We start from the raw sequence: 25,830 nt of genomic DNA on the forward strand, positions 1-25,830 counted from the left end.
CATTAAATATGCCCTCTAGAACTTCCCTGGAAAAGTCAATGGCAACCCACTCCAGTACTCTTGCCTGGAAAATCCCATGGACAGAGAAGCCTGGTAGGCTGCAGTCCATGGGGTCGCTAAGAGTCAGGTACCACTGAGTGACTTCACTTTCACTTTTCACTTTCATGCATTGGAGAAGGAAATGGCAACCCACTCCAGTGTTCTTGCCTGGAGAATCCCAGGGACAGCAGAGCCGGGTGGGCCGCCGTCCATGGGGTCGCACAGAGTCGGACAGGACTGAATCGACTTAGCAGCAGCAGCAGCAGAACTTCCCTGGCGGTCCAGTGGTTGGGACTCCACGGTTCCAATGCAGGGGCAGCAGTTGGATCCCTGGTCAGGGAACTAACATCCCACACGCCTCACAGGGCCACCAAAAAAAATTTTTTTAATTAAAAAAATGCCTACTAACACGCTGAACAATAACAAAACACTTAACGGTATGAGAGCTGAAAGGAGAAGACGGACTGTTGTCGAAGCTCTGCTTCGAATCTCCATATCACGCAACCACCATCGTTCCCACCCGGGTTTGTCCTCATAACGCCCATTGCCTACACAATAAATACTTGTGGAATAAAGGAACAAACGTGCCTGAAGGGCAGGAGGTGCGTTTTGCTTTGGCAGATACGGGAGTTGGGGGGGTAGTGTAGGGGCGGGGACTGGTGCACCGGGAGGTAAACCTCCCGTGATTTTCCAGTCACCTCACCTGACAAAGTCACCTCATCTGACAACCCCTAGGTCCCGCTATGTGCCTCGCCTGGGCCGAAACGCTCGCGCTCGCCTGAGGCCCGCAGGGATAGTCATGTGCGGCCGTGCGGCCACGCCCCCGAGCTGACCTCACGGCCCCGCCCCTCGCCGTGACGCCTCGGGCCTCGGCCCTGCTCCAAAGCCTACCCGCCTCCTTCTGACAGACGCCCGACTGCGAGCTGCGGAGGTGGTCGTTCTTGGTATTGCGGCTGCCGCTGGTGCCGCGGCGACGGTGAGTCGCCCCGACCATTCTAGACGGCTTCCCGTGGAGTCCCTCGGGAGCAGGGCTGGGCGCTCACGGCCCTCGCAGGGAGAGGGACGACCTCCGGCCGCGAAGCCACCTCTCCGCCCCCTCCCGCGGCACCCGCGCGGTGCACGCCGGGCACCGTGGTCCCCGCTGGCTCGCAGAGCGCGTCTCAAGGGCCTGGAACGGACTACATCTCCCAGAGGCCTTTGGTTGGAAGGGGGGGGGTGCGTTGCGCGCGCAAAGCCCCGCGGAGCTGAGGGTCTTGTCCTCCGAGACAGACATTCTGGACCCGGGCTGTCTCTGCGTTCTCTCGACCTGGGCTGGCCGGCTTGTCGAGGTAAAGGGACCCCGGGGGCGGCGCAGCGGGCCTGTAGCCTCCTCCCAGGACGCCGAAGCGATCCAGAGCGGCTTTGGGGTTTTGACGTCGTACCGTCGTTAGGCTGGCCGGCCACCCGCGGGGCTGCGGTGACACCTTTAGCCAGGCCCGGACGGGCGGCGGGCTTGGTGCACCAGGGGCTGCCGGCCCGACCCTGGGGTCCCGCCATCATGTCTCCCACATCCTTGCAGGCAAGCTTGGGGAAGTACCACCCCCAGTTTTTTGCAGGGGCTGTTCCCTCAAGGAGAGGGGCTCGGGCGGAGGGTCTCGGTGACAAAGAAGCCTCTGCTGGGCTCCGTGGTGACCTTGGCAGGCCCGCTGGGCCTCGCGCGTCTCTGCCTCCCCCGCCCTCCCCGGTCCGCTTACATCTGTAAATCTCTGTGCCCGCTTTCGGCCACACATGCTGGTGCTAGGGCCCGGGGGTTGGGGTGGGGGGGTGGGGGTGGGGGTGGGGGTGGGGGTGGGGGTGGGGTGGAGGGGTGGAGGCAGTGACCTGACCTGGCTTTGGGCCCAGCCTCATGCCATTGAAGACCTTGTTGTAGTTGAACTCACAGCATCATGCGAGTCCAGGTTTGGACCCTTGACTCAAGGGTAGGCATGTTTTTGCTTTCTTATAAATATTCCCAGGGACCGTCTCAACAGGTGTCAGGTAAGGAGCAAGGGGCTGTAAGTTTCTCCATTGTGGGCCTAAAGTCCTCTGCGTCAGTCACTGGGGCCCTTGTTCAAAAGGCTGATTAGGGGGACCCACCCCCAGAGGTTCAGATATAGCAGTTAAGAGATGTGCCCCAGGACTCTACTTAATAAGTTCCCCAGATAATTCTCGGGCTCCTCTGGGGTTGAGAACCTTTGTCTTAGAGTGAGGAGGGTGGAGGACCTTAAGGATAGTGTCTTCACAAGTTTTGTGTGTTTCCTGTGGGCTGCTGGGCAGGGCAGTGCCTGGCAAGTGTGACCTTGCTTCTACTGCTTTGTTCCTTTCCTCAGGGCTGATCTAAGATAAGAGTTGGATGGGGAGAGACCCACCAGCTCTGCCTTGGCAGACGTTTAATATTGAAAAATTCCAAATGTACGGGAAAGTTGAAGAAATTTTACAGTGACCGCCCATAGAACACCATCTAGAAATGTCCAATATTTTATTATACTTTATCACCATTCTAACCATCCCGCCGCATCAGGGTGAATTGAGGTTATCTGTCTGTTTCCCTCCCAGATGGTTAAACATGCATAGCATTCAGTAGTCGTAGAATTCTTCCCTTTGTTTTTTAACTGTCCGCATACTTGGAAGTCTTTCTCTTTCCCATCCCTGAAGACCTGAGGACTCTGGATAGGCCTCTGGAACCAGGACAGAACTTCATATGTGCTCTTGCAAAGATCTGAAAAAAACAGCAGGCAGTTGTGGTTCTAGAATCACCCTAAGGGCGAACGCATGAACCGTGCGAATGCTACTTCAGGAAACAGAACTGTTTCGAAGGGAGCTAATGGAAGGTGTCCTTATGGCCAGGTTGTCCCTCAGATAGAGTTGTTAGGAACTGATGCAGGTGGTCAGCTTGGAAGCCATTCCTGCTTTCTTGCTCCATTTGAACCTGCTGGTTTGGTGTGTTTCCTAATGCTTAAGGGGCACAGGGCTGCATAGCCCAGTTAAGCTCTGAGTCCCTTGGGTCCAGGTACTTTATTCTGTCACGCGAGTGTATGTTCCTCGGTTCTTTGTCTCGTCACAACAAAGATTTGGAGCAATGGACATTAAAGCCCTCGGCGTGTCACAGCTCTCGGGTCTTGGACAAATTGTGCTACAGTTCTTAGGCAAATCAGTGTTACAGCTCTATTTTATTTAGAAGATAGCAGGGGAGAGAGAGAGACAGAGAAAGAAAAGAGCGCACGCAGGCACGCGGGAGAGAGAGTCCGTGAGAAAGCACTTTGGCTCCTCCTTTTATATGTTTTTTCCTCCACCTGGGCCTGCCCTATGCAAATTGGGCTTAGCCAGGAGTGCTGTTTGTTCTGCCTGAAGTCTTCACTCTGGTCCTCCTTTGACTTTCCTTGTCTTTTAGCCACTGCCATTTTGGACTCCTTTTCCCTATTCTACCTACCTAACAATTCCACAGCCATAGACACCAACTCTAACCCTCTCTCTTCAGTGATCTGAAGGGGAGAGAAGAGACAGGGCCTGGGAAAATTCATCTCCACTCTCAGAAACACTACTGAAAGGGCACAGACATAGTTTTACTCCTATAGGACACAGGGAGGCGTGCCAGTTAAAGTCATGGCATCGTATTTTGATGTCTCTGCCCTCATGAGGAGGGAGGCAGCTGTGCCAGTGAGCAGCCAGCATGCTGTGGGAGCACCGCAAAGGACACTGGCCCTCAGCGGGGAGGAGAGAAGGGGAGAGCCAGGCTGGCAGTGGTGGCGCGAGGCTTATTGTGCCCCCACAAAGAGACTTGGAAGTAGAGTGCACAGCATGGAAATGGGCCGGTTTCTAGGATCCCACAAAGGCCTGCGGTCTCCTCCTCCCTGCATAGACTGGATCCTCCAAGACACATCTCCCCTGAAGATGATAGAGGCTGTGGTGCAACTTAGTGCTGCAGAGGGCAGGGGGCACCTGGCTGGGGACCTCTGGTAGGCAGAGCCTCTCCCCCTGGAAGGGCCACCCACATGAGGACATGCAGGATCTGTCAGCTCCTGAGCCTGTGGACCTACTCCCTCTCCTTCTCTGGTCATCAGTCTCCGGTGACAACGCTGGGGTCCTGGGACCAGCACTGCCTGGACTCCATAGCCCACACTGGAGGCCTTTTTGTCACTTTCAAGCTGTGCAACAAAGCATCTGCCTTTCCAGAGCTTCATTTTTCCAGAAAACGTGTCTCATCACTTTTTCTGGTGCTCCCGATCTGTGGGTGCTATGAGCTCTCACGTGGTCTGTCCTCTGGGTGGTCCAGACCATCCATTCTTACCCCCAAGGAGGTGTCATGAGGGGCCAGGAAGAGCTGTGAACGTGCTGAGTCCATGTTGTGTCTGTCGACTGAAAAAAAAGATGTGCAATTTGAGAGTTGTGAGTTAAGTTTTATTTGGGGCAAAATGAGGACTGAAGCCCGGGAGGCAGCATCTCAGATAGCTCTGAGAGACTGCTCCAAAGCAGTGGGGGAAAGGCAATATATAAGGTTTTGGTGAAGGGGGAGTTCAACACCATGAAGCACTCAATTTACAAAAGGTTTTTTGTTAGTCATAAGGATCTGATGTCACCATGTAGGGATTTAATGCTTCTCTAGATATGAGGAGATGCAAGGATTGAGGTCATAAAGTCTGTTCCAGAAAACAAGCAACTATCTAAAGAGGTGTCCCACCAGATTCCCTGGAGCACAGAATACCTCACTCTGCCCTGAACTCCTCAGGGGTTGTTGAAGGTAGCAGCATGTAGCAGCATGGGGTTCAGTCTCAGTAGAGGCAGATGGCAAACGCCTTTGTTGTTCCCTCGTTGGCAGTGCTCTTGGTAAGTGCCAATTTGTAGTTGACATGTCCAGTAAATTTTGATTCAGTCCAAACTCAAATCTGCTTTGTTGTCTGTGTCTTTCCTTCAAGGAGAAAACAGGCCAGGGCAAGTGGAAGTAGGTAGGGAAGGGTGGAAGAGTTGCCCTGGGTGGGGTTTGAGGAGAATCCCAGCCTGTTATCACTTCAGGAAGAAGTGAGATGGTTGTCACAGTTAAAGTTAACAGTAAGAGCAGCAGCCTTGCTGGCTGGGGAGGCAACAGGAGGGAGGTTCCATCTGCAGTGTGTGCTTTGTATGCGCCCTGTGCCCACCTGGTCGAGCCCTCACCCGTGTGTGGTCATCGTACTCAGCGCCAGGGCTGCAAACCTAGCTCGAGCACCTCTGTGTCCCCTGGCTGAGGACGCAGCCAGAGGACCAAGTGACTTGCCAGGGTCCCAAACCCTGGCAGAGCAGGGTCCCAAACCCAGCAGTCCTGAGACGGCAGGCCTGAAGGGAAATGGGGGCTCCCCTGTGAAGATGGCTCCATGGACCTGACTGTGACTCAAGAAAAGCATTTCTTTTTTCTTCTGGATATTTGACACACTCATTAGAGAGCCAGTGTGGGCCTTCTCGATGGAGGCTGTGCTCTGGCCCTGTGGGGTGGGTTAGGCTGGTGGGAAGCCTTCCCTCACTGACTTGCTTGTTCAGCACCACTCTGCTAGGGGCCGAGCTGCACCCCCAGGCAATGAGGTGTTCTCCAGTGGGGCCCCAAGAGTGAGGGACAGGGGATCCCTCCGCAGGGAGGTATAGGAGAGGCTCGATTTTCTGGAAAGAGGGTTTGGAGGCAGAGGCATGGGTCTTTGGTGGGGGCAGGGTTTGGTTTGTTTGTAAGAGAGTAAGCTACAGTCAGGGGTGTCTGGAGTGTAGTGTGGTAAAGAGATCTGGAACACACAGCCAAGTCCAGACTTTTCCCTTTGAACCTTGACTTTAAACCTTGACAAGCAGATAAGATCTGAGAGCTCTTTGAACCATGGTGTTCACTTGGCTTGCCTACAGATCAGGGTTTAGGGGCAGAGATGGCTCTGGGACACCTCCCAGACATCCATCTTGGGGCCTGGGGTGCTGCTCCCTGAAGCAGGGCCCACGGGCTGCGGGCAGAGCTCCCGCCTGGAGTATCACTTTGTCAGCTGATACTTGATGTGCTGCCTGGGGCCGCGGAGAGACTGACCCTCGGCACTACCCCGGCCTTCCAGGAGCTGCCGGCCTGCCTGGGGCAGCTGGGCCCTTGACCACAGTTCTTTCCTCCTAGTGATTCTTAGTTCCAGTCCTGGAACCCCAGCTCACTTTGCAGGGCCTACCTAGGGCTCACCCGGTCCTCGAAGACTTCCCAAGGCCCCCACCCACAGACCGACCCTTCTCTCACCCGGAGCACCTGCCATCACAGGTCTCCTTGGGTTTTGCCGAGTATCTTTTGTAAGTTTTTCTCAAGTGTGAGCCTTGCCTTCATCTGCAGCTCCCTGAGGGGAGGGACCAGGGCAGTGAGTGGCCTTCATGGAGAGGCCTGTGAAGTGTTGGCTGAATTAAAGAGTAAAGAATCTTAAGTCTTTTCAAGCAGGTGGTCACTTGAAAGAAAGAATAAACAAACAAACTTGGGTAGTAATGGCTCTGCCGAATACAGTTGGCTAATCCCAGAAGAAAAGTTATGACCAACCTAGATAGCATATTGAAAAAATAGACATTACTTTGCCAACAGAGGTCCATCTAGTCAAGGCTATGGTTTTTCCAGTGGTCATGTATGGACGTGAGAGTTGGACTGTGAAGAAAGCTGAGCACCGAAGAATTGATGCTATGAACTGTGGTGTTGGAGAAGACTCTTGAGAGTCCCTTGGACTGCAGGGAGATCCAACCAGTCCATTCTGAAGGAGATCAGCCCTGGGATTTCTTTGGAAGGAATGATGCTAAAGCTGAAAGTCCAGTACTTTGGCCACCTCATGCGAAGAGTTGACTCATTGGAAAGACTCTGATGCTGGGAGGGATTGGGGGCAGGAGGAGAAGGGGATGACAGAGGATGAGATGGCTGGATGGCATCACTGACTCAATGGACGTGAGTCTGAGTGAACTCCGGAAGTTGGTGATGGACAGGGAGGCCTGGCATGCTGTGATTCATGGGGTCGCAAAGAGTCGGACACAACTGAGCGACTGAACTGAACTGAACTGAACTGAATCCCAGAACCAGAGGAATTCCATGTTGTTCACCTGACCACTTCTCAGCTCTGGCACTCGGGGCAGGCCTTGGTTTCTAAGCTCAGGTCGTCTGTCTACCTGCCCCTCCTGGAGAGCGTGGGGGCCACACTGGGACCCATTTCTCTGTGGTCCCAGTCACACTGGCCAAACAGAACCTGTGTCTACTGGAGGTGGGGACCAAGCACTGTAGGGTTCAGGACTCGGGGACCCACGTTAGCATCCTGGACAGTGCAGGGACCCCTCCACCTCACTCCCCTTGCACAGGTGTATGGGCACGTTCCAGTCTTCTGGGTGGAACCGCTCTGGTGCTTGGTCTCTCATTCGCGTCTGACTCTTTGCAACCCCATGGACTGTAGCCCACCAGGCTCCTCTGTCCATGGGATTCTTCAGGCAAGTATACTGGGGTGGATTGCCATGCCCTTCTTCAGGGGATCTTCCCAACCCCGGGATCAAACCCAGGTCTCCCACATGGCAGGCAGATTCTTTACGAGCTGAACTACGAGGGCCAGCCCTGGGGGAGGCTCTCTCCTCACCTCAGGCCTGTCTTTTTGAAGATTCGCCTCAGAAAAGCCCTCCCTTCCCTGCTTATCCTTCCACCGTGGCAGGCCTCACCAGCTGACCTACTAATGTATTTTACCAGTTTCTGTGTTTTATGGCCCCTCTCCCACTAGTTTGTGGACAGCTGTTAACTCATCTTCAGGGCTTAGAAAAGAGCCTGATGAGTAGTCCAGGCCTGCCTTTGTGGGCTCTTAGTAATGTCTGAAGACCAGATGTATGTCAGCTGACACCTTGGACTTGGTGATCCCTAGAGACACTTCCGGCCTGAAAGGTGACCTCTAGATGCATGAATACACACATGGCTAAAAATAAGGCAACCCCAGATATAATATGAGTTCCCACTTCCTCAAAGAGGAGATCCAAAATAATTCTGTTCCAAACGGCTTGGGTCAACTCTTCAGGTCAGATGTCCATTTAGAGTGACAGGAGTTTAGTTAAGCTTCCTTGTACTATTTCATGGAGTATAATTTCAAATTCTGGTTATATTTGCTCCCCACTCACATTTCCCAGAGCGCTTTTCCCACTCTCCCCTTCACCTCTGTGGACATCGTGTCCTTGTCCTGGACACCAGCCCCTGGGAATTGTCAGTGCCGGGCATGTGGGCGCCCCTTGCTGCATATAGGGACGTTTCCTCTGGAGAGTGTGCCCCTGGACTGCTGTGTGCCAGCCTGTACACAGCTTACCACATGCCCTTTCAAAGGCTGTTTACCGTTGGAACGGTGAGGTCCCACCCCGGGAATAATTACTAGTCTGCTGGCTTTGGGCTTTTTTCTTTTCACTGACTCCATCCAGGTGACCTCTAGAAGCGTGCCATGCTGGACTGACCGAGGCAGACGTTCTCCTCCCGGCAGTGTCTAGTGTGAGAAGTGAGACTGCCTGCAACAGAGGGACTTGTGTGACACAGAGACACTCCCAAGGGGTGCATATAGGACCTTAGAGCTCATGAGGGCAGAAAGGCAAAGCCTTCTCTCGGGAGTATAGAGATCCACTCCTCCCCAACGGAATGGGGGGACCTGGGCAAGGCCTGGTAGCAGGCCGACTCCTCACTTGGGCTGGTGAGGCCAGCAGGCATCTGTGTCCAAAATAGGTCTTACAGCCGGGGGACCTTGTAGTGACCATGTGGCTGAGCTGCACTTCAGGGCCTAGAACCTTTTTCCTGGATTGGGCTGGTGTGTCTTGATCTGAGATAACCAATTAAAATAGAATCAACCGCAAGGCTGTCCATTTTGCGTCAGCTCACCGTGGTGGTATAGTGGGGCACAGAGCTGCCTTCCATTTCGTGTCGGCTCAACAAAGGCAGAGGCAAGGACTTCGTCTTTTCAGGGTTCCACTCTGATTGCCTAAGCGTTGGTTCTTCAGACTCATCGCATTTCTAAAATTAGTCCGCCTTCTGGTTACCGAGCCCTGCCTATCCAGCAGGTGTGGCTGTCCTGTTTATTCAGTCGTGGTTGCAGCTGCATCTGTTTTTGGCCCTGGCTCCTCGTTCCCTCCTGTCTGTACTTCCTCCTCTGTGCCAGCGGTAGAAGCAGAAACTGAGCTCCTGAGCCTGGTCCTGCCGGGGTGGGGGGTAGGGGGCTCAGGGGCAGGAGGAGATCTCTCCAGCTTGTGTCTTGGGCAAGCCCCGTCTCAGTTTGCTCATGCATCTGTCTTCTGGGATTTTCTCACCCGGCCCCTCTCCCAGGTGACCTCCTGCTGGCTCTCCAGGAGGGGTATCCAAGGCTGGAACTACCTGTAGCCCTCTAGGCTCCTCTGACTGTGGGGATTCTGCAGGCAGAAATACTGGAGTGGGTTGCCATGCCCTCCTCCAGGGGATCTTCCCCACCCAGGATCAAATGCACATCTCTTATGTCTGCTGCGTTGGCAGGCGGGTGCTTGGCCTCATTGTGCACCATGTAGGATCTTAGTTCCCCGACCATGGATTGAACTTGTGTCGCCTACATTGGGAGCGCAGAGTCTTAACCCCTGGGCCACCAGGGAAGTCCCTTGGCAGGCGGATTCTTTACCACCAGTGCCACCTGGAACTACCCTGGGTGGTCTTCGTGTCCCGGCTTCATGGTCTGGATCCCCCCGGTTTTACTAGAGCACTGGGAAGGGGCTTGGCACAGAACTGAGTGGTGTTACCAAATTCCTACAAAACTGAAGTAGAGACTCCCATCGCGTGAGTGGGACACAGCCCGTCCGTGCGTGTGCCTCGAGGACAGATGCCTCTAAATGGACTGAATGTGGGAGGAGGTACAGGCAGTGAGGCTGTCCTCCAGAAAAGCTATGTGCACCCGCCTGATCTGCCGTGGCTCAGGTGCCCGTGCCTCTGTCCCGGGGGCTCAGACTGGTTTGCCTCAACTCCAGCCGGCTTCAGCGTGACAGACACCGTGTGCTCGTTACTGTCGTCATCGTGACGGTTCCTAGAAGTCTTACAGCTTTTTTAGCCCAGACCATTCTTGGAGTCCTGTCGGCTGTTTGATTTTCCTTCTGATGAAGAGCAACCAGCATATTCTCTCTTTTCTGTTTCATTGTATATTTCCTTTTCCACGCTCTGCTGAGGCTCCATAAATACAGCTGTTTGTATGTATGCAAAGCATTGTTTGTGTTTGTGGAACACAGTGCTGCCTGCTCTTCTCATCACGACCTCACTGACACAACCCTGTGGGTCTGGGGCGGCTGCTGCCATTTCACAGATGGGAAGACAGACTCTGAAGTATCAGGTGGCCAGACGCCTGGGCACTAGCAGGCGAGGCGTCTGCACTTTCAGGTTGACCTGTGCCATCAGGGCTCCAGCCTCCCCGGGGAAGGGCCCAGGCTGTGGTATTTGGGGCCATTGGCTTAGGCTGATGTATCAGCTCCATGGAGCTGTGATATTCATCCCAGAGGAGTGTGTGGGGCTGGTGAGAGGAGAGCAGCCAGATGGGAAAACCACATCTGCTTTCTGGTCCTTTCCGTGTCTTTAGCCTGTTTTGAAGTGTTTAGAATTCCCAAGGCATCAGATACACCCATGTTCAAGTGTAAAGATGAAGAAATGGTTCGCAGCCACCAGTGATGCTGTCTGGGCTCCTGCCTCTATCAGGAAGGACAGTGGAAAAGGGGCAGAGTTCAGGATTTCCAGTCCCACCAGTGCTGAACTCGGTGGCCCGGGGCCTGCTCAGTAAGGCAGTGTGGGCTAGAGGAAGCCAAGGCCTCTGGAAGTCCTTGTGGGAGCTTTTCAGGGAGGGGCCCCTCTTGTTTACAAAGCCTCAGGCCCAGGGAGCACTGTTTATTGTTAATAGTACTTGTTTTCCTTCCTTGTTAAAATAATCAGCTGGAAATGTACCAATCAGAATCAGTAGATTCTGGCTGCTGTGGGTTGAGAATTGCTGTAAACCAGCTTCTCTGTTTCCCTTCCATACTGAGGTTGGGTCTGGCTGCATTTACTCAGAAACCCAAAATAACTGGTGAAAACAAGTGAGCTTGTTTCTCACTGCAGGGTAGGGGAGGTGGTCAGTGCCGGGAGGGCGTCTCCATGGTCATCCGGGGCCCGGGCACCTTCAGCTGTCCTCAGCACGGCTTCTATTCCCGAGGTCATCTCGTGGTCAGCGTGGCTGCGGGGCTGTAGCCTTCAGCCTCCTGGCGGCGGGCAGGAGGAGGGCCCGAGGACACGGGGTCCATCTCCAGGTGAGGCGGCTCCCTTTCGGCAGCTTCCAAGAATGTCTGTCGCCTATGTGACTCATTGGCCAGAACCAAGTCACATGGGCACCTGTTGTTAGACGGGCTGAGAGCATCTTCACACAGGTACTGCTGCCCTGGTCCTCCGGGGGCTCCCAGGTCTGACCGTGGCAGGGCAGCCCCGGGCCCTGTGCCTCTGAGGCTGCCCTGAGACTCGATGGCTCCAGGCTGCTGTCTGGCTGCCCATCCCGGGCACAGCCTCCTTCCTGAGGCCTGTGACTCTGTCCTGCCACTGTCCCTGCCCTCCCCCTCGGCCTGCATTGACCCCACCTCCTCCCCCTGCCCGGCTCGCTTGGAGAGATGTCCCCTGACCCCCGGAACGGGTCTGGTCTGCCTGTACTTTCACAGCGTACTTTCTTATCCACCACTGGTCTCGCTGTGTCCTTGGGGTTGGGGTTTGGGGTGTGTCTTTGACTCTGGTCTCCCCAACTCAGTTGTGAGCTTCTGGAAGGTCACAACTCACTCCCTGCCACTGCCCAGCCTGTGCCCAGCACGAAGTAGGTGCTACACAGCAGTCAGCACCAACAGACCTCTGGTTATTCCCAAAAGAAGGACCATCCGTTCCAGGGGCTTCTGTTAAGTGGCCATCACACAGACTGTCCTTCAGCCCACCCCTGGGGACTTGCGAGAACAGGAGGGTTATGTGGCGTTGCCCAGAGAGCCAGTGGCCATCCCTGGTGAGCAGCCCTCAGGCAGAGGGATGCCTCCAAGAGGGTGGGGGGTGTGGACGGTGGGGGTCAGGCCTCCAGGAAGGTCTGCATGCTCAAAGGGCCTGAGTGCTTCTGTCCTCTGGTGGACCCTGGGACCCCCCACCCTTCACAGAGCAGTGGGCGCCTCCTTGGTTCAGCAGACAGGAGCTGAAGACAAGGCGAAAGGCTGGCTTTCTGTTTTCCCGGCAAAGCCCCAAGCCCTTCTGGCCAGCCGCCTAGAACCTGACTCTTGGGGACAGAGGAGCCCCCCTGGGGCCAGCTGGCATCATGGTGCTGTGGCTGCGGGAGCTGAGGGGTGAGCTCCTGGAGCAGCGGGCAGGCCGGCCCAGCTCTGGGAAACTCGGCCCTGCAGCTGCTGCTTCCAGGGCCCCAGGTGGATGCCAGGGTCCAGGCCCAGTACCCTTCCCTGGGCACTGCAGCCGTGGAGTGCCAGGGCAAATGCTGGGAAAGAGAGCTGGCCCTTCAGGAGGACTGCTGGGCTGTCTTCCTTTCCAGAAGGTGTCTCAGGGGCCCCCAGGTCGGCCTCCACTTGCCGGGCCTCGGTGACCTCTGCGGGCCGGGCGCTCAGGCTGGACTGGGTCACCGGTCCCCGAGATCCTGGGGGACCAGAGGCTGCTGTGGCAGAGGCGGCAGTGCCTGTGTTGTTTTCCTTCCTGTTGGATGTTGTTCATAATGATCAACCCCGATAACCGGGGCCATTTATTCAGTGTTCTCGTGAGCGAGGCCGCAAGCTACTGCTCTGGGCAGTTCGCACACGCTCTTTATTATAAAACTTGCTCCAGCCCTGAGTGGTAGGTGTGATTACAGATGAGGAAACAGGCTCAGTGAGGTCACACAGCTGCAGAGTGGGAGAGCTGGGTCTGACCTAGTCTGGCGCATGTGGCCACAGGCACATCCCTGGAGTGATAGCAGCCCGCTCGGAGGCCCCCTGGGACAGTGCCCTCTCAGTCCCTCTGGCTGTGGAGCCCTGACCTGCTCTGCCTGCAGGTACTTACCCCCTTACCAGCTTGGGGCTCCTCTCATCCAGCAGCTCTTGAAGAGTGACTTGCAGTCGCCTGGAGGTTTCCTGAGATCTTCCAGGGGCTGAAGGTCAGAACTGTGTTTATAAGGACACTCGGAGGTTATTAGTTATTCTGCCTGTTTCCATCACGTTGGCATTCGAAGGGGTGGTGCAGCAGCCGTGGGACTTAGCTCAAGGTGTGGTACCCGCTGCACCAGTGATTGTCGTGGCTTTGTTCCTGCAGGCTTCACTGAAGAAAAAGCGGTAAAAATGACTGAGTGTATTAGCTGGACCCTTGGGTGCGCGTTGTTCATGTCTTGTGTGGTGAAATGAGAGGAGGCGCGTGCAGCATGCTGGGTCCCTCGGGAAGCACGGTGCAGCTGTTGGAGCTGTGAGCCCAGCTACTCAGCTGGTGTTTTCATGGAGCTCCACATTTACTTAAAATAACAGCTGACCCACAGACTATAGTTATTTGGACTTGGGGATTCGGCCGACAAAGTGAGTCTTCAAGGAAAATAACTGACCTTTTGTTTTTGTATTTGTTGCCAGTGATAAAATTTGAGCTTTCAAGTGAAAATGTTAAAATCTTGGAAAACTTGTTTTTGCTGCTGTGAGCTTGACAACTTCCCAGTAGTAAAGACTTTTCTGATGGGATTGGTGGTGATACTAACAATGTGATTTTTTTTTTTTTGAGAGGGGCATATCATATAATGAGATGCCTTGACATTGCCAGATCTACATAATAATCAAGCTCATAAATGTGGGCCAGAATTTTCCAAATGACCCAGGCATGCTGTTATAAAACCAGCCATGTGTAAAAGAGCCATTCCAAATGCCAGGTAGCCCAGTGATTTTTTTCAGTGTAATAGGGAAAATTTTGTTGTGAAAGATTCGTATTCCATATTTAACTGTCAAGTTTGGGTGTGGTGTTGGAAGAATGTCCACAATAAGCTGAAAAGACTATTCAGTCCCTCTCTCCTTTCCAGCTGCTTACTGTAGGAGGCTGGCTTTTCTCATACTTCATCCAAAACATCACAACAGATTGGATGGAGAAGCAGATACAGGCATCCAGCTGTCCTCTCTTAAGCCAGACTTTTTTATTTTATAGAAGTATAGTTAATTTATAACACTGTGTTAGTTTCTGCTGTACAGCAGTGATTCAGTTACACATACATATTCATTATTTTTCATATTCTTCCCTGGTTCATCACAGGCTACTGAATACAGTTGCTGTGCAGTCCAGTAGGCCCTCGTTGTTTATCCTTCTGTAGCGTCTGCATCTGCTGATCCCAAACTCTCAGTCCTTCCCGCCCCTGCCCCCGCCCCACTGGGCACCCACAAGTCTGTTCTGTCTGTAAGTCCGCTTGTGTTTCATAGGTAAGTTCCTTTGTGTCATATTTTAGATTCCCCGGTGGCTCAGCAGGTAAAGAATCCACCTGCAGTGCGGGAGACCTGGGTTCGATCCCTGGGTTGGGAAGATCCCCTGGAGAAGAGAAAGGCGACCCACTCCAGTATTCTGGCCTGGAGAACTCCATGGACTGCATAGCCCATAGGGTCACAAAGAGTCGGACACGACTGAGCGAGTTTCACTTAGATTCCACATATAAGTGATACCATATGATATTTATCTTTCTCACTTCCTTCATTTAGTCTGATCATCTCAGTCCGTCCATGTTGCTGCAAATCACATCACTTCATTCTTTTTTATGGCCGAGTTGTATTCGGTTGCGTATATGCACCACATCTTGTCCATCCGTCTGTCGATGGACATTTAGGCTTTTTCCATGTCTTGACTGTTGTGAGTAGTGCTGCTGCGAACGTGGGGGAGCATGCATCTTTTTGAATTAGAGTTTTGTCCAGATATATGCCTAGGAGTTGGATTGCTGGATCATTTAGCAACTTTATTTTTCACTTTTTGAGGAGCCTGCATACTGTTCCGTGGTGGCTGCTCCAATCTACATTCCCACCAGCAGTGTAGGAGGGTTCCCTTTTCTTCACATCCTCTGCAGTATTTGTTATTTGTAGACTTCTTAATGATGTTAAGCCAGACTTGTAAAGGGTTTGCGGAAATGTAAAACAATGCTAGTCTTCTTATTAAATCTTGTTTTGGAAAGCAGTTACTTAAAATTTTTGTTAACATGCAATGAGTTAATTTTTTTAATGAACAAATACTTTTAACAGTTCCTTATTTTTGGTTTCTAGTAAGGTAAGTATTGATAGGTATAACCTACAAAAACAAAATCATTTTGGTGTCCTTAATAATTGAGGGTTAAGGGGTCCTGAGACGAAAAACCTTGAGAACGGCTGCTGTAGCCGGCCCTGGCGGAGCTGACGTCAGAACGTCCTCCGTCTGGCCGCCGCCGTCCTCCTGCTTGTCTCTATCTCGCCCCACGCCCTTCCTCGTCCTCCAGGAGCCTGCGTGTGTGTGCTGATGGGGTTCAGCCCCACGCTGCCCTCCCAGCCTTCCTCCAGAAGACGGTGTTGGTGTTCCCTCAGCAGGTCCTGTGTGGGGTGGGGACCCTGGAGGCAGGGTAGGCACCCTCCCCATAGGCAGGGTATGTGTCCTGACGGCTCAGACTACCAAATGGAGTTTCTACCAGGGGATGGAGCCAGGGAGGAGCACATCCTGCTGGCCCGGGCCTAGGCCCTCCCGGCTTCCTCAGGGAGACCCTGGGGTGCCTCTGGCTGCTGCCAGTTGGCTGGGCCCTGGCCCTGGCTCAACAGCCGCGTGCTCTGCAGTGAACCAGGAGGAGCTGGGAGCAGAGCAGGATGCCAGGGCTGCCTCCCGGGGCCAAAAGTCTTGTGCTTTTTAACTCCACTCAGGGGCGTGGGGAGACCGGGCTCTGCAGAAAGTGCCTGGCCCTGTGTCCCACCCCAGAGGCCCCCAGCATCTGCTGTTCTGGGGAAGGCGAGATGAGACTGTAGCAGGAAATGGGTCCAAAGACAGACCGACATGGAGATGGGCTTCACCCCACTTTGTGTGTGCGTGTGCTTAGTCGTGTCCAACTCTTTTGGACCCCATGCGCTGTAGCCTGCCAAGCTCTTCTGTCTATGGGATTTCCCAGACAAGAATACTGGAGCGGGCTACCATATCCTTCTCCAGGGGATCTTCTTGACTCACGGGTCAAACCTGAGTCCCCAGCATCGCAGGCAGATTCTTTACTCGCTGAGCCACTGGGGAATCTCACTTTAGGGTGACTGAAATATTCTGTGCTAGGCTGTCTTGGTCATAGGTACAGAGGGGCCTGCCCCCCAGGCTCTGCCGTGGCTTCGAAAGGCAGCTGCAGGGTGGGTGTGGAGGGGAGAGGAGACAGGAGCGGCAGGGCCTGGGGGGAGCCGTGCCCGTGGCAGCGCCTGCCCCAGGTTCGGTGTTGGGCGACTCCGGTGGCGGTGTCTTCCCTCTTACTGATGTAGGAGACCGACGAAACCAAGTGTCATCTTAACATTACAAATCAGTGATTAACGGTACTCAAAGTGTGCGCTGTAAGTCAGCATCATCTTTCACAAAAGGTATAAAATGTTTATATTTTTTGACCTAATAATCTCACTTCTGGCGTGTTTAGGCCAAGGAAATAATCCAAGAAAGGGAAAGAGCGTTAGTCAAAGGTGTTGCATTGTTTCATGACAGTAACAAGGAGCCTCCTAAATGATTTAATAGGGCTTGGTCAAGTAAACAGGGATGGGCCCCTTTTTGGAAATACTAAAATCTATGATCATGGAGTCTTAGAGGATAGAGGAAATATATGTGACACAGTGTTAAAAGGATTTAACTTTGTCACAACAGCAACTATATAAAAACCTGGCTGCCTGTGCAGACTGGCAGGGACATGCAGAGAATGGCTGCATTAGGATGATAAGGTTGGGCAATTGTGTTTTCCTTGAGTTTAATAAGTTCATTGATGTACAATAATCTGCATACCATATGATTTCCCCATTTAAAGTGTGCAATTCAGGGACTTCCCTGGCGGTCCAGTGGTTAAAATTCTGTGCTCCAAGTACAAGGGGGAACAGGTTCAATCCCTGGTCAGAGAATTAAGATCATGCCTCAGCTGAGAAATTTTAAAGTGTGCAATTCAGTGGTTTTTAGTTTAGTCACAGAACCATGCAACCATCATTCCAGTTTTACAACATCTACAGCGTCCCAAAAGGAATTCCATACTGGCCGTAGGCCAACCCCCCAAACCCCTGGAAACCACTAATCTGGTTTCCGCATCTGTGGATTATCTGGATTTACCTCATATACGGAATCATACAATACATGGTCCTTTGTGTCTGGCTTCTGTCAGTGAGCATCACATTTTCAAGGGTCATCTAGGTTATAGCTGTGTCCATACTTAATCCCTTTTCATGGCTGAATAATATTCCACTGTATAGATATGGCCAGTTTGTTTATCCACTTATCAGTTGATGGACACTTGAGTTGTTTACACTTTTTGGCTATTATGAGTAATTCTGCTATGAACATTCTTGCACAGGTTTTTGTGTGGACAAGAGTTTTCAGTTCTTTGGGGTATATACCTAGGAGCGGAACTGCTGGGTAATTCTTGAAGAACTGCCAGACTGTTTTCCAGAGCAGCTACACCAGCAGTGGGGCGGGGAGAGGTTCCATTTTCTCTACCTGATCCTCATTGTTGTCCTTTTCATCTTAGCCATCCCAGTAGGTAGGAAACGGTACCTTGCAGTTTTGATTTGCAGTCACCTTTTGACTCAGAATGTTCAGGTTCTTTTCATGTGCTTATTGAGCGTTTGTTTACCTTTGGAGAAATGTCTGTTCCCATCCTTTCGCCCATTTTAAAAACTGAGTCATCTTTTCTGTTAATGAGTTAGAAAAGTTCTTTATGGATTCTAAATGGTGCAGGTCCCTAAGATATTTGATTTGAAAGAATTTTCCTACATTGTGTGGGCTGTCTTCCCACTTTCTTGATGGTGTCCTTAGAAGCACAAGTCTTATATTTTGATGAAATTGATTTTATCTTTTTTCACTTTTGTTGCTTGGACTCGGTCCTTCTGGCCCTGCCACTGGTTTGTTACATTTAATATTTAAACTGACTGACTCCAGGCTCCTTCTCCTTCAGCAGGATTGTTCAGTTCAGTTCAGTCGCTCAGTCGTGTCCGATTCTGCAACCCCATGAATCACAGCACACAAGGCCTCCTTGTCCATCACCATCTCCTGGAGTTCACTCAAACTCAAGTCCATCGAGTCGGTGATGCCATCCAGCCATCTCATCCTCTGTCGTCCCCTTCTCCTCCTGCCCCCAATCCCTCCCAGCATCAGAGTCTTTTCCAATGAGTCAACTCTTCACATGAAGTGGCCAAAGTACTGGAGTTTCAGCTTTAGCATCATTCCTTCCAAAGAAATCCCAGGACTGATCTCCTTCAGAATGTACTGGTTGGATCTCCTTGCAGTCCAAGGGACTCTCAAGAGTCTTCTCCAACACCACAGTTCAAAAGCATCAATTCTTCGGCACTCAGCCTTCTTCACAGTCCAACTCTCACATCCATACATGACCACTGGGAAAACCATAGCCTTGACTAGACGGACCTTTGTTGGCAAAGTAATGTCTCCGCTTTTTAATATGCTGTCTAGGTTGGTCATAACTTTTCTTCCAAGGAGTAAGCGTCTTTTAATTTCATGGCTGCAGTCACCATCTGCAGTGATTTTGGAGCCCCAAAAAATAAAGTCTGACACTGTTTCCCCATCTATTTCCCATGAAGTGATGGGACCAGATGCCATGATCTTCGTTTTCTGAATGTTGAGCTTTAAGCCAACTTTTTCACTCTTCTCTTTCACTTTCATCTAGAGGCTTTTTAGTTCCTCTTCACTTTCTGCCATAAGGGTGGTGTCATCTGCATATCTGAGGTTATTGATATTTCTCCCAGCAATCTTGATTCCAGCTTGTGCTTCTTCCAGCCCAGCGTTTCTCATGATGTACTCTGCATATAAGGTAAATAAGCAGGGTGACAATATACAGCCTTGATGTATTCCTTTTCCTATTTGGAACCAGTCTGTTGTTCCATGTCCAGTTCTAACTGTTGCTTCCTGACCTGCATATAGGTTTCTCAAGAGGCCGGTCAGGTGGTCTGGTATTCCCATCTCTTTCAGAATTTTCCACAGTTTATTGTGATCCACACAGTCAAAGGCTTTGGCATAGTCAATAAAGCAGAAATAGATGTTTTTCTGGAACTCTCTTGCTTTTTTGATGATCCAGAGGATGTTGGCAATTTGATCTCTGGTTCCACTGCCTTTTCTAAAACCAGCTTGAACATCTGGAAGTTCACGGTTCACGTATTGCTGAAGCCTGGCTTGGAGAATTTTGAGCATTACTTTACTAGCGTGTGAGATGAGTGCAATTGTGTGGTAGTTTGAGCATTCTTTGGCATTGCCTTTCTTTGGGATTGGAATGAAAACTGACCTTTTCCAGTCCTGTGGCCACTGCAGAGTTTTCCAAATGTGCTGGCATATTGAGTGCAGCACTTTCACAGCATCATCTTTCAGGCTTTGAAATAGTTCAACTGGAATTCCATCACCTCCACTAGCTTTGTTCATAGTTATGCTTTCTAAGGCCCACTTGACTTGACATTCCAGGATGTCTGGCTCTAGGTGAGTGATCACACCATTGTGATTATCTGGGTCGTGAACATCTTTTTTGTACAGTTCTTCTGTGTATTCTTGCCAGCTCTTAATATCTTCTGCTTCTGTTAGGTCTATACCATTTCTGTCCTTTATCGAGCCTATCTTTGCATGAAATGTTCCCTTGGTATCTCTAATTTTCTTGAAGAGATCTCTAGTCTTTCCCATTCTGTTGTTTTCCTCTATTTCTTTGCAAATTGATCGCTGAGGAAGGCTTTCTTACCTCTTCTTGGTATTCTTTGGAACTCTGCATTCAGATGCTTGTATCTTTCCTTTTCTCCTCTGCTTTTCGCTTCTCTTCTTTTCACAGCTATTTGTAAGGTCTCCCCAGACAGCCATTTTGCTTTTTTGCATTTCTTTTCCATGGGGATGGTCTTGATCCCTGTCTCCTGTACAATGTCACGAACCTCCGTCCATAGTTCATCAGGCACTCTATCTATCAGATCTAGTCCCTTAAATCTATTTCTCACTTCCACTGTATAATCATAAGGGATTTGATTTAGGTTATACCTGAATGATCTAGTGGTTTTCCCTACTTTCTTCAATTTAAGTCTGAATTTGGCAATAAGGAGCTCATGATCTGAGCCACAGTCAGCTCCCGGTCTTGTTTTTGCTGACTTTATAGAGCTTCTCCATCTTTGGCTGCAAAGAATATAATCAATCTGATTTCGGTGTTGACCATCTGGTGATGTCCATGTGTAGAGTCTTCTCTTGTGTTGTTGGAAGAGGGTGTTTGTTATGACCAGTGCGTTCTCTTGGCAAAACTCTATTAGCCTTAGCCCTGCTTCATTCCGTATTCCAAGGCCAAATTTGCCTGTTACTCCAGGTGTTTCTTGACTTCCTACTTTTGCATTCCAGTCCCCTGTAATGAAAAGGACATCTTTTTTGGGTGTTAGTTCTAGAAGGTCTTGTAGGTCTTCATAGAACTGTTCAGCTTCTTCAGCGTTACTGGTTGGGGCATAGACTTGGATTACTGTGATATTGAATGGTTTGCCTTGGAAACGAACAGAGATCATGCTGTTGTTTTGAGACTGCATCCAAGTACTCCATTTTGGACTCTTTTGTTGACGATGATGGCTACTCCATTTCTTCTGAGGGATTCCTGCCCGCAGTAGTAGATATAATGGTCATCTGAGTTAAATTCACCCATTCCAGTCCACTTCAGTTCACTGATTCCTAGAATGTTGACGTTCACTCTTGCCATCTCCTGTTTGACCACTTCCAATTTGCCTTGATTCATGGATCTGACATTCCAGGTTCCTGTGCAATATTGCTGTTTACAGCATCAGACCTTGCTTCTATCACCAGTCACATCCACAACTGGGTATTGTTTTCACTCTGGCTCCATCCCTTCATTCTTTCTGGAGTTATTTCTCCACTGATCTCCAGCAGCGTATTGGGCACCTACCGACCTGGGGAGTTCCTCTTTCAGTATCCTATCATTTTGCCTTTTCATACTGTTCATAGGGTTCTCAAGGCAAGAATACTGAAGTGGTTTGCCATTCCCTTCTCCAGTGGACCACATTCTGTCAGACCTCTCCAAGATGACCCTCCCATCTTGAGTGGCCCCACAGGGCATGGCTTAGTTTCATTGAGTTAGACAAGGCTGTGGTCCTAGTGTGATTAGATTGACTAGTTTTCTGTGATTATGGTTTCAGTGTATCTGCCCTCTGATGCCCTCTTGCAACACCTACCATCTTACTTGGGTTTCTCTTACCTTGGGCGTGGGCTATCTCTTCACGGCTGCTCCAGCAAGCGCAGCCACTGCTCCTTACCTTGGACGAGGGGTATCTCCTCACCGCCGCCCCTCCTGACCTTGAACGTGGAGTAGCTCCTCTAGGCCCTCCTGCGCCCGCACAGCCGCTGCTCCTTGGATGTGGAGTTGCTACTCTCGGCCGCCGCCCCTGGCCTTGGGCCAGGGGTAGCTCCTCCCGGCTGCTGCCCCTGACCTCGGACGTGGGGTAGCTCCTCTTGGCCGTTCCTACGCCATCACAGCCTAGCACTCTTGGCTGCCGCCCCTCCGGCATGGGGTCTTCCCGGCTTCTGCCCTGACCTTGGACGTAGCTCCTCTCGGCCACGCTTGTGCGCCGTCGCAGCCGCCCGCGCTACAGGATTGTTGGGGACCCCCTATTCCTGCAGCTCTTTTTCCTAGTTCACATTATTTCAGTTAAAAACAAATAAGTCTCACTTTAAAATGCTACTAATTTAGGGGCTTTCATGCTGTTGAAGAGAGTTGAAGGAAGTGTCTTACTAAAAGAGACAGAACGCAACTCTGTGGGGAGATGCCCTTGGTTTTGATTGCTTCCCGCAGGGCATGTGGATGTGTGGGGGCTGCTCTGGGCTGGTGGGGAGAGGATGGAGGACCGGCCGTGGTCCTGGGGGACAGCAGCTGTGGGGAGGGGAGGGGGAGCTTGGGCGTGGGTAGGGACACAGGATGGCACCGCGGCTGCGTGGAGCCAGGTGCCCAGGGCCAGCTCTGCCCTGGTGCTGAGGGCGCTGCCTGTGGGTCTCCCCCCAAAACAGCTCCCAGAGCCCTGCGTGTTCACCCAGGCCAGCGGTGGAAGGAGCCTCACCTGCCTGTCTCTTCTGAGTACCTGGGATCAGAGGTAAAGCGTCGCCCGACCCTCCACAGGCAGGCCCTGGCGCGAAGGTCAGCCTGGTGCTCCCTCAGGGGGAGGGGTGGAGAGAACCCAGTCGGATTGCCCTTGAGACGCCCTAGATGAGGTTCCCGAGCTGCTGGGTTCCGCCCCCTTCACCAGGCCACCCCCCTGCCCTCGGCTCCCACACAGAAGTGTGGGTGACCCCTGAGGCTGGAGTTTCTGGAGGTTGCAAGATGGTGGCTCTGGGTTGGGTTACCTTGGCAGTGGTGGGGCATCTCCAGGGCCTGGGGGCAGCCGAGGCTGTGCTACCAAAGGATTGGCCCTGGCCCATACCAAGCGATGACACCTGTGTGGGGAGACGAGCGAAGGTGACCTGAGGCCAAGAGCAAGGGACGCCCACGGGAGGAGCCACGGAAGGCCCTGTGTGGAGGGGGCGGGGTTAGCTGGGAGCACAGCCTGCACCCTGGTTTCACCTCCAGGCCCAGAAGAAGCAGCAAAGATGTCGAATGATCCACCCCCTCCTTATCCTGGGGATCCCACAGCCCCGCTTCTGGAGGAGAAAAGTGGCGCTCCGCCCACGCCAGGTAGAGCCCCATGCCCTTCACAGCTGCTGGGAGCTGCACCTGGAGCCATGCCCCTCCAACAACTAAGCCTCTGCGCTTCCTCCCCCGCCCCCTGCCCCATCCAGGCCGCACCTCCCCAGCTGTGATGCAGCCCCCACCGGGCATGTCGCTGCCCCCTGCAGACATTGGCCCCCCACCCTATGAGCCGCCTGGTCACCCGATGCCCCAGCCTGGCTTCATCCCCCCACACGTGAACGCGGACGGCACCTACATGCCTTCAGGTAAGACGGAAAGGAACCCGCCCAGCCCAGCACCCTGCGTCAGCAGCTGGGCCAGCCTCTGCTGCCAGCCGGCAGTCTGTGTGGGTGTTTAACATAAGGGCAGAGGGCCGACCATGCAGGTGGACAGCAGACACGGGAAGGTGCCCAAGAGCACAGTACAGGGAGCTTCTGTGTCCTCTGGGACAGAGACCAGGAAAGGCTGGGAGAAGGACAATGGTCGCCTGGGCCCCAAGCCTGTGTCCTGGGGTGCTGGAGGCTCGGGGATTTGTGCTCACCTTTCCCGTGGGGCCAGCGCCCCAGCCCGCCAGTGACCCGCCTTTGCTCCGTCTTCTGTTTCCAGGTTTCTACCCTCCTCCGGGTCCCCATCCACCCATGGGCTACTACCCACCAGGGCCCTACCCGCCAGGGCCCTACGCTGGCCCTGGGGGCCACACGGCCACGGTCCTGGTCCCCTCGGGGGCTGCCACCACCGTGACCGTGCTGCAGGGAGAGATCTTCGAGGGCGCGCCCGTGCAGACCGTGTGCCCCCACTGCCAGCAGGCCATCACCACCAAGATCTCCTATGAGATCGGCCTGATGAACTTCGTGCTGGGCTTCTTCTGCTGCTTCATGGGGTAGGTGGTGCAGGCACCCGCGGGGTGGCGCTGTGCCCACGTCTGCTGCCCTGCAGGGGCCAGGCTCTCAGCCCCTGATCTTCAGGCCCCCGTCTCTCCTGATGCAGGTGTGACCTGGGCTGCTGCCTGATCCCCTGCCTCATCAACGACTTCAAGGATGTGACGCATACGTGCCCCAGCTGCAAGGCCTACATCTACACGTACAAGCGCCTGTGCTGACGGGCTGGGCCTGGACTCCCCGCTGTCCGTCTGGCCCCCCGTGCTTCGCCCCCTGCACTCAGTGGCTCACCTCCCTGCTCCCACTGGGGGTTGGAAGCCGTTCCACTGGTCCGTCCCCTGGCAGTCTTGTCCTCTTCGCCTTGCCCTTCCCTGAGCATCTGACTCTGGTGGCAAAAATTCTGTTGGATTTCAGGCCAAGGGCCAGCGAGTGGTGGGGGATGGCGCTGAGCTTGCGTGCTGCTGCCATGCTAGGCATTTGTGATCAAGAAGACGAGAGGGAGTGGTCTCCTCATGTGGTCCTCCCTGCTGGGGTCTCTTCTCCATTTCTGTACCAGGTACAGGTTTGGTCCAGAGTCTCCCTGGGACCAAAAGCAGCCAGAGCCGTGGCTGGTTCCCCAGACCGGGACCTGCAGTGGGGCCGAGCCCATAGCCACTGTCATTTCTGATCTGCTGGGCTGAGAGTGGCGGATGGACCCAGGCAGGCCTGAGTTTGTGGATGCTAGAGGCAGGCACGACGGTCAGAAGCAATGACTCTGGCCCTCAGAACTCAGGAATTCTTAACTGTGCCCAGGAATTACCTGGGGTAAATGGAGGTCAGCACACCTGCAGGCTACGGGGTGAGGGACTGGACCCTAGCTTGCCAAGAAGCGTTTCTCCATGGCCCCTGCCCAGCTCCCTTTCAGCCACACCCCATGAAGCCCAGCCTTTGCTGGGGCCAGAAGGAATGCCCAGGAGCCGGGCCATCTGGCTATACCGTGCCCTTGCAGCGTGTGGGCACAGCCTGCCTGGAGCATCCCAGGTGGGACCAGAGATGACAGAGCGGGGCTTCCTTGCGGGCACTCTGGGCTATGCTGTGCACTCTCCACGGGCCCTCCTCCCGGTGCCCACAGGGCCCTGCACCCTGGCTGGTTCGCCGTCACTGCTCTTGCTCCATCAGCAGGTGCTGCAGCAGGAGCAGCCGTGGCGCTGGACTGGGACAGGCTTGGGACAAGGAAGGAGCAGCCACAAGTGGCAGAGGTGTCCTGGTGGCCACCAGCCCCGCCCTGGGCCTGAGCACACACTGTTTCCTGAAGGGTTGTCTGTGAACTTGCTCCTGTGGACCGCTGTATCCTGCCGCCCCCTCCTGGTCTTGCACAGCCACTGCATGGCCTCCTGTCACTGTGAACCGTGGCCAGTCTCAGTTGATAGTTCCTCATTAAATTGGCCCTTTCACTCCCCCACCCGAGGCCTCTGCTCTCTTGCCTGGCTTCCTTCTTTTGTGAGGGAAAGAGGGTGGGGGGCCTGCAGGTAGTTGGAAGGCAGGGGTCAAGACCTCAGGGTCTCAGTGCTTCTGCTGAACCCACTACCCAGGGACAATGCTGGTGTCTCAGTCCCTGGTTAAACCCACCAGAGCCCAGCCATGACTGCACCATCAGGCTTCCTTAATTGATAATGTCACCTGTCTCCACACCATGCGCTTGCCCATGGGGTCTGCAACCTGGAGACCCTTGCCAGCCAGAACTCGGGGTCATCAACCCTGCGGGGAGGTACCCTCGCTGCCTTGAGCAGGACAGAGCCACCGGGGATGAGGCGTCAGGTCTGCAGGCTGCTGGGCCCCCACCCCTCATCTGACTTGTGAAGGTGGGTGGGCTTGGTCAGTTACTGGAAAGTGTCCCCACCATTTAATTCTTTTTTGAGTAACACTTTCACAGATTATCAATATATAGAACAGGTAATAAACTCCTATTAAAATAAATATTTAAGTTCATTTCTATTTTAGACAATTGTTATATAATACAAGTATATGCTCTTTTAGGTATTAAAAAAAAAAGGAAAACTAAAGCACTCTTGAGAACTAGAAAACCGAGGGACCACATG

At 53.0% G+C, this 25,830-nt stretch overlaps 2 protein-coding genes across 23 annotated transcripts in view; one reads left to right on the forward strand and one right to left on the reverse strand.

The window, feature by feature from the left end:
• C24H16orf96 (chromosome 24 C16orf96 homolog) overlaps positions 1-1,194 on the reverse strand; it is a 59,588-nt gene extending 58,394 nt beyond the window's left edge. For all 19 annotated transcript variants that reach the window (XM_044936150.2, XM_044936146.2, XM_044936135.2 and 16 more), the window contains exon 1: positions 931-1,194. The gene's annotated coding sequence lies outside the window, so the exon portion shown is untranslated. The remainder of the gene's footprint in view (positions 1-930) is intronic.
• CDIP1 (cell death inducing p53 target 1) lies at positions 869-25,193 on the forward strand. Of its 4 annotated transcripts, XM_006054885.4 has the most exons (7): positions 1,245-1,367; positions 14,279-14,442; positions 22,220-22,302; positions 22,776-22,880; positions 22,985-23,140; positions 23,481-23,754; positions 23,862-25,193. In XM_006054885.4, the coding sequence occupies exons 4-7, from the start codon at positions 22,796-22,798 to the stop codon at positions 23,971-23,973; spliced, it is 627 nt and encodes a 208-aa protein (XP_006054947.1). In that variant the 5' UTR covers positions 1,245-1,367; positions 14,279-14,442; positions 22,220-22,302; positions 22,776-22,795; the 3' UTR covers positions 23,974-25,193. The 4 variants fall into 4 exon arrangements, with proteins under 4 accessions (XP_006054946.1, XP_006054949.1, XP_006054945.1 ...); XM_006054884.4 differs by lacking the exons at positions 1,245-1,367; positions 14,279-14,442 and adding an exon at positions 869-1,015; XM_006054887.4 differs by lacking the exon at positions 14,279-14,442 and having other exon boundaries at positions 1,214-1,367; positions 22,220-22,346.
• The last annotated feature ends 637 nt before the right edge of the window (positions 25,194-25,830 follow it).

The sequence above is a fragment of the Bubalus bubalis genome, chromosome 24 (assembly GCF_019923935.1).
Source record: "Bubalus bubalis isolate 160015118507 breed Murrah chromosome 24, NDDB_SH_1, whole genome shotgun sequence".
Lineage (NCBI taxonomy): Eukaryota > Metazoa > Chordata > Mammalia > Artiodactyla > Bovidae > Bubalus > Bubalus bubalis.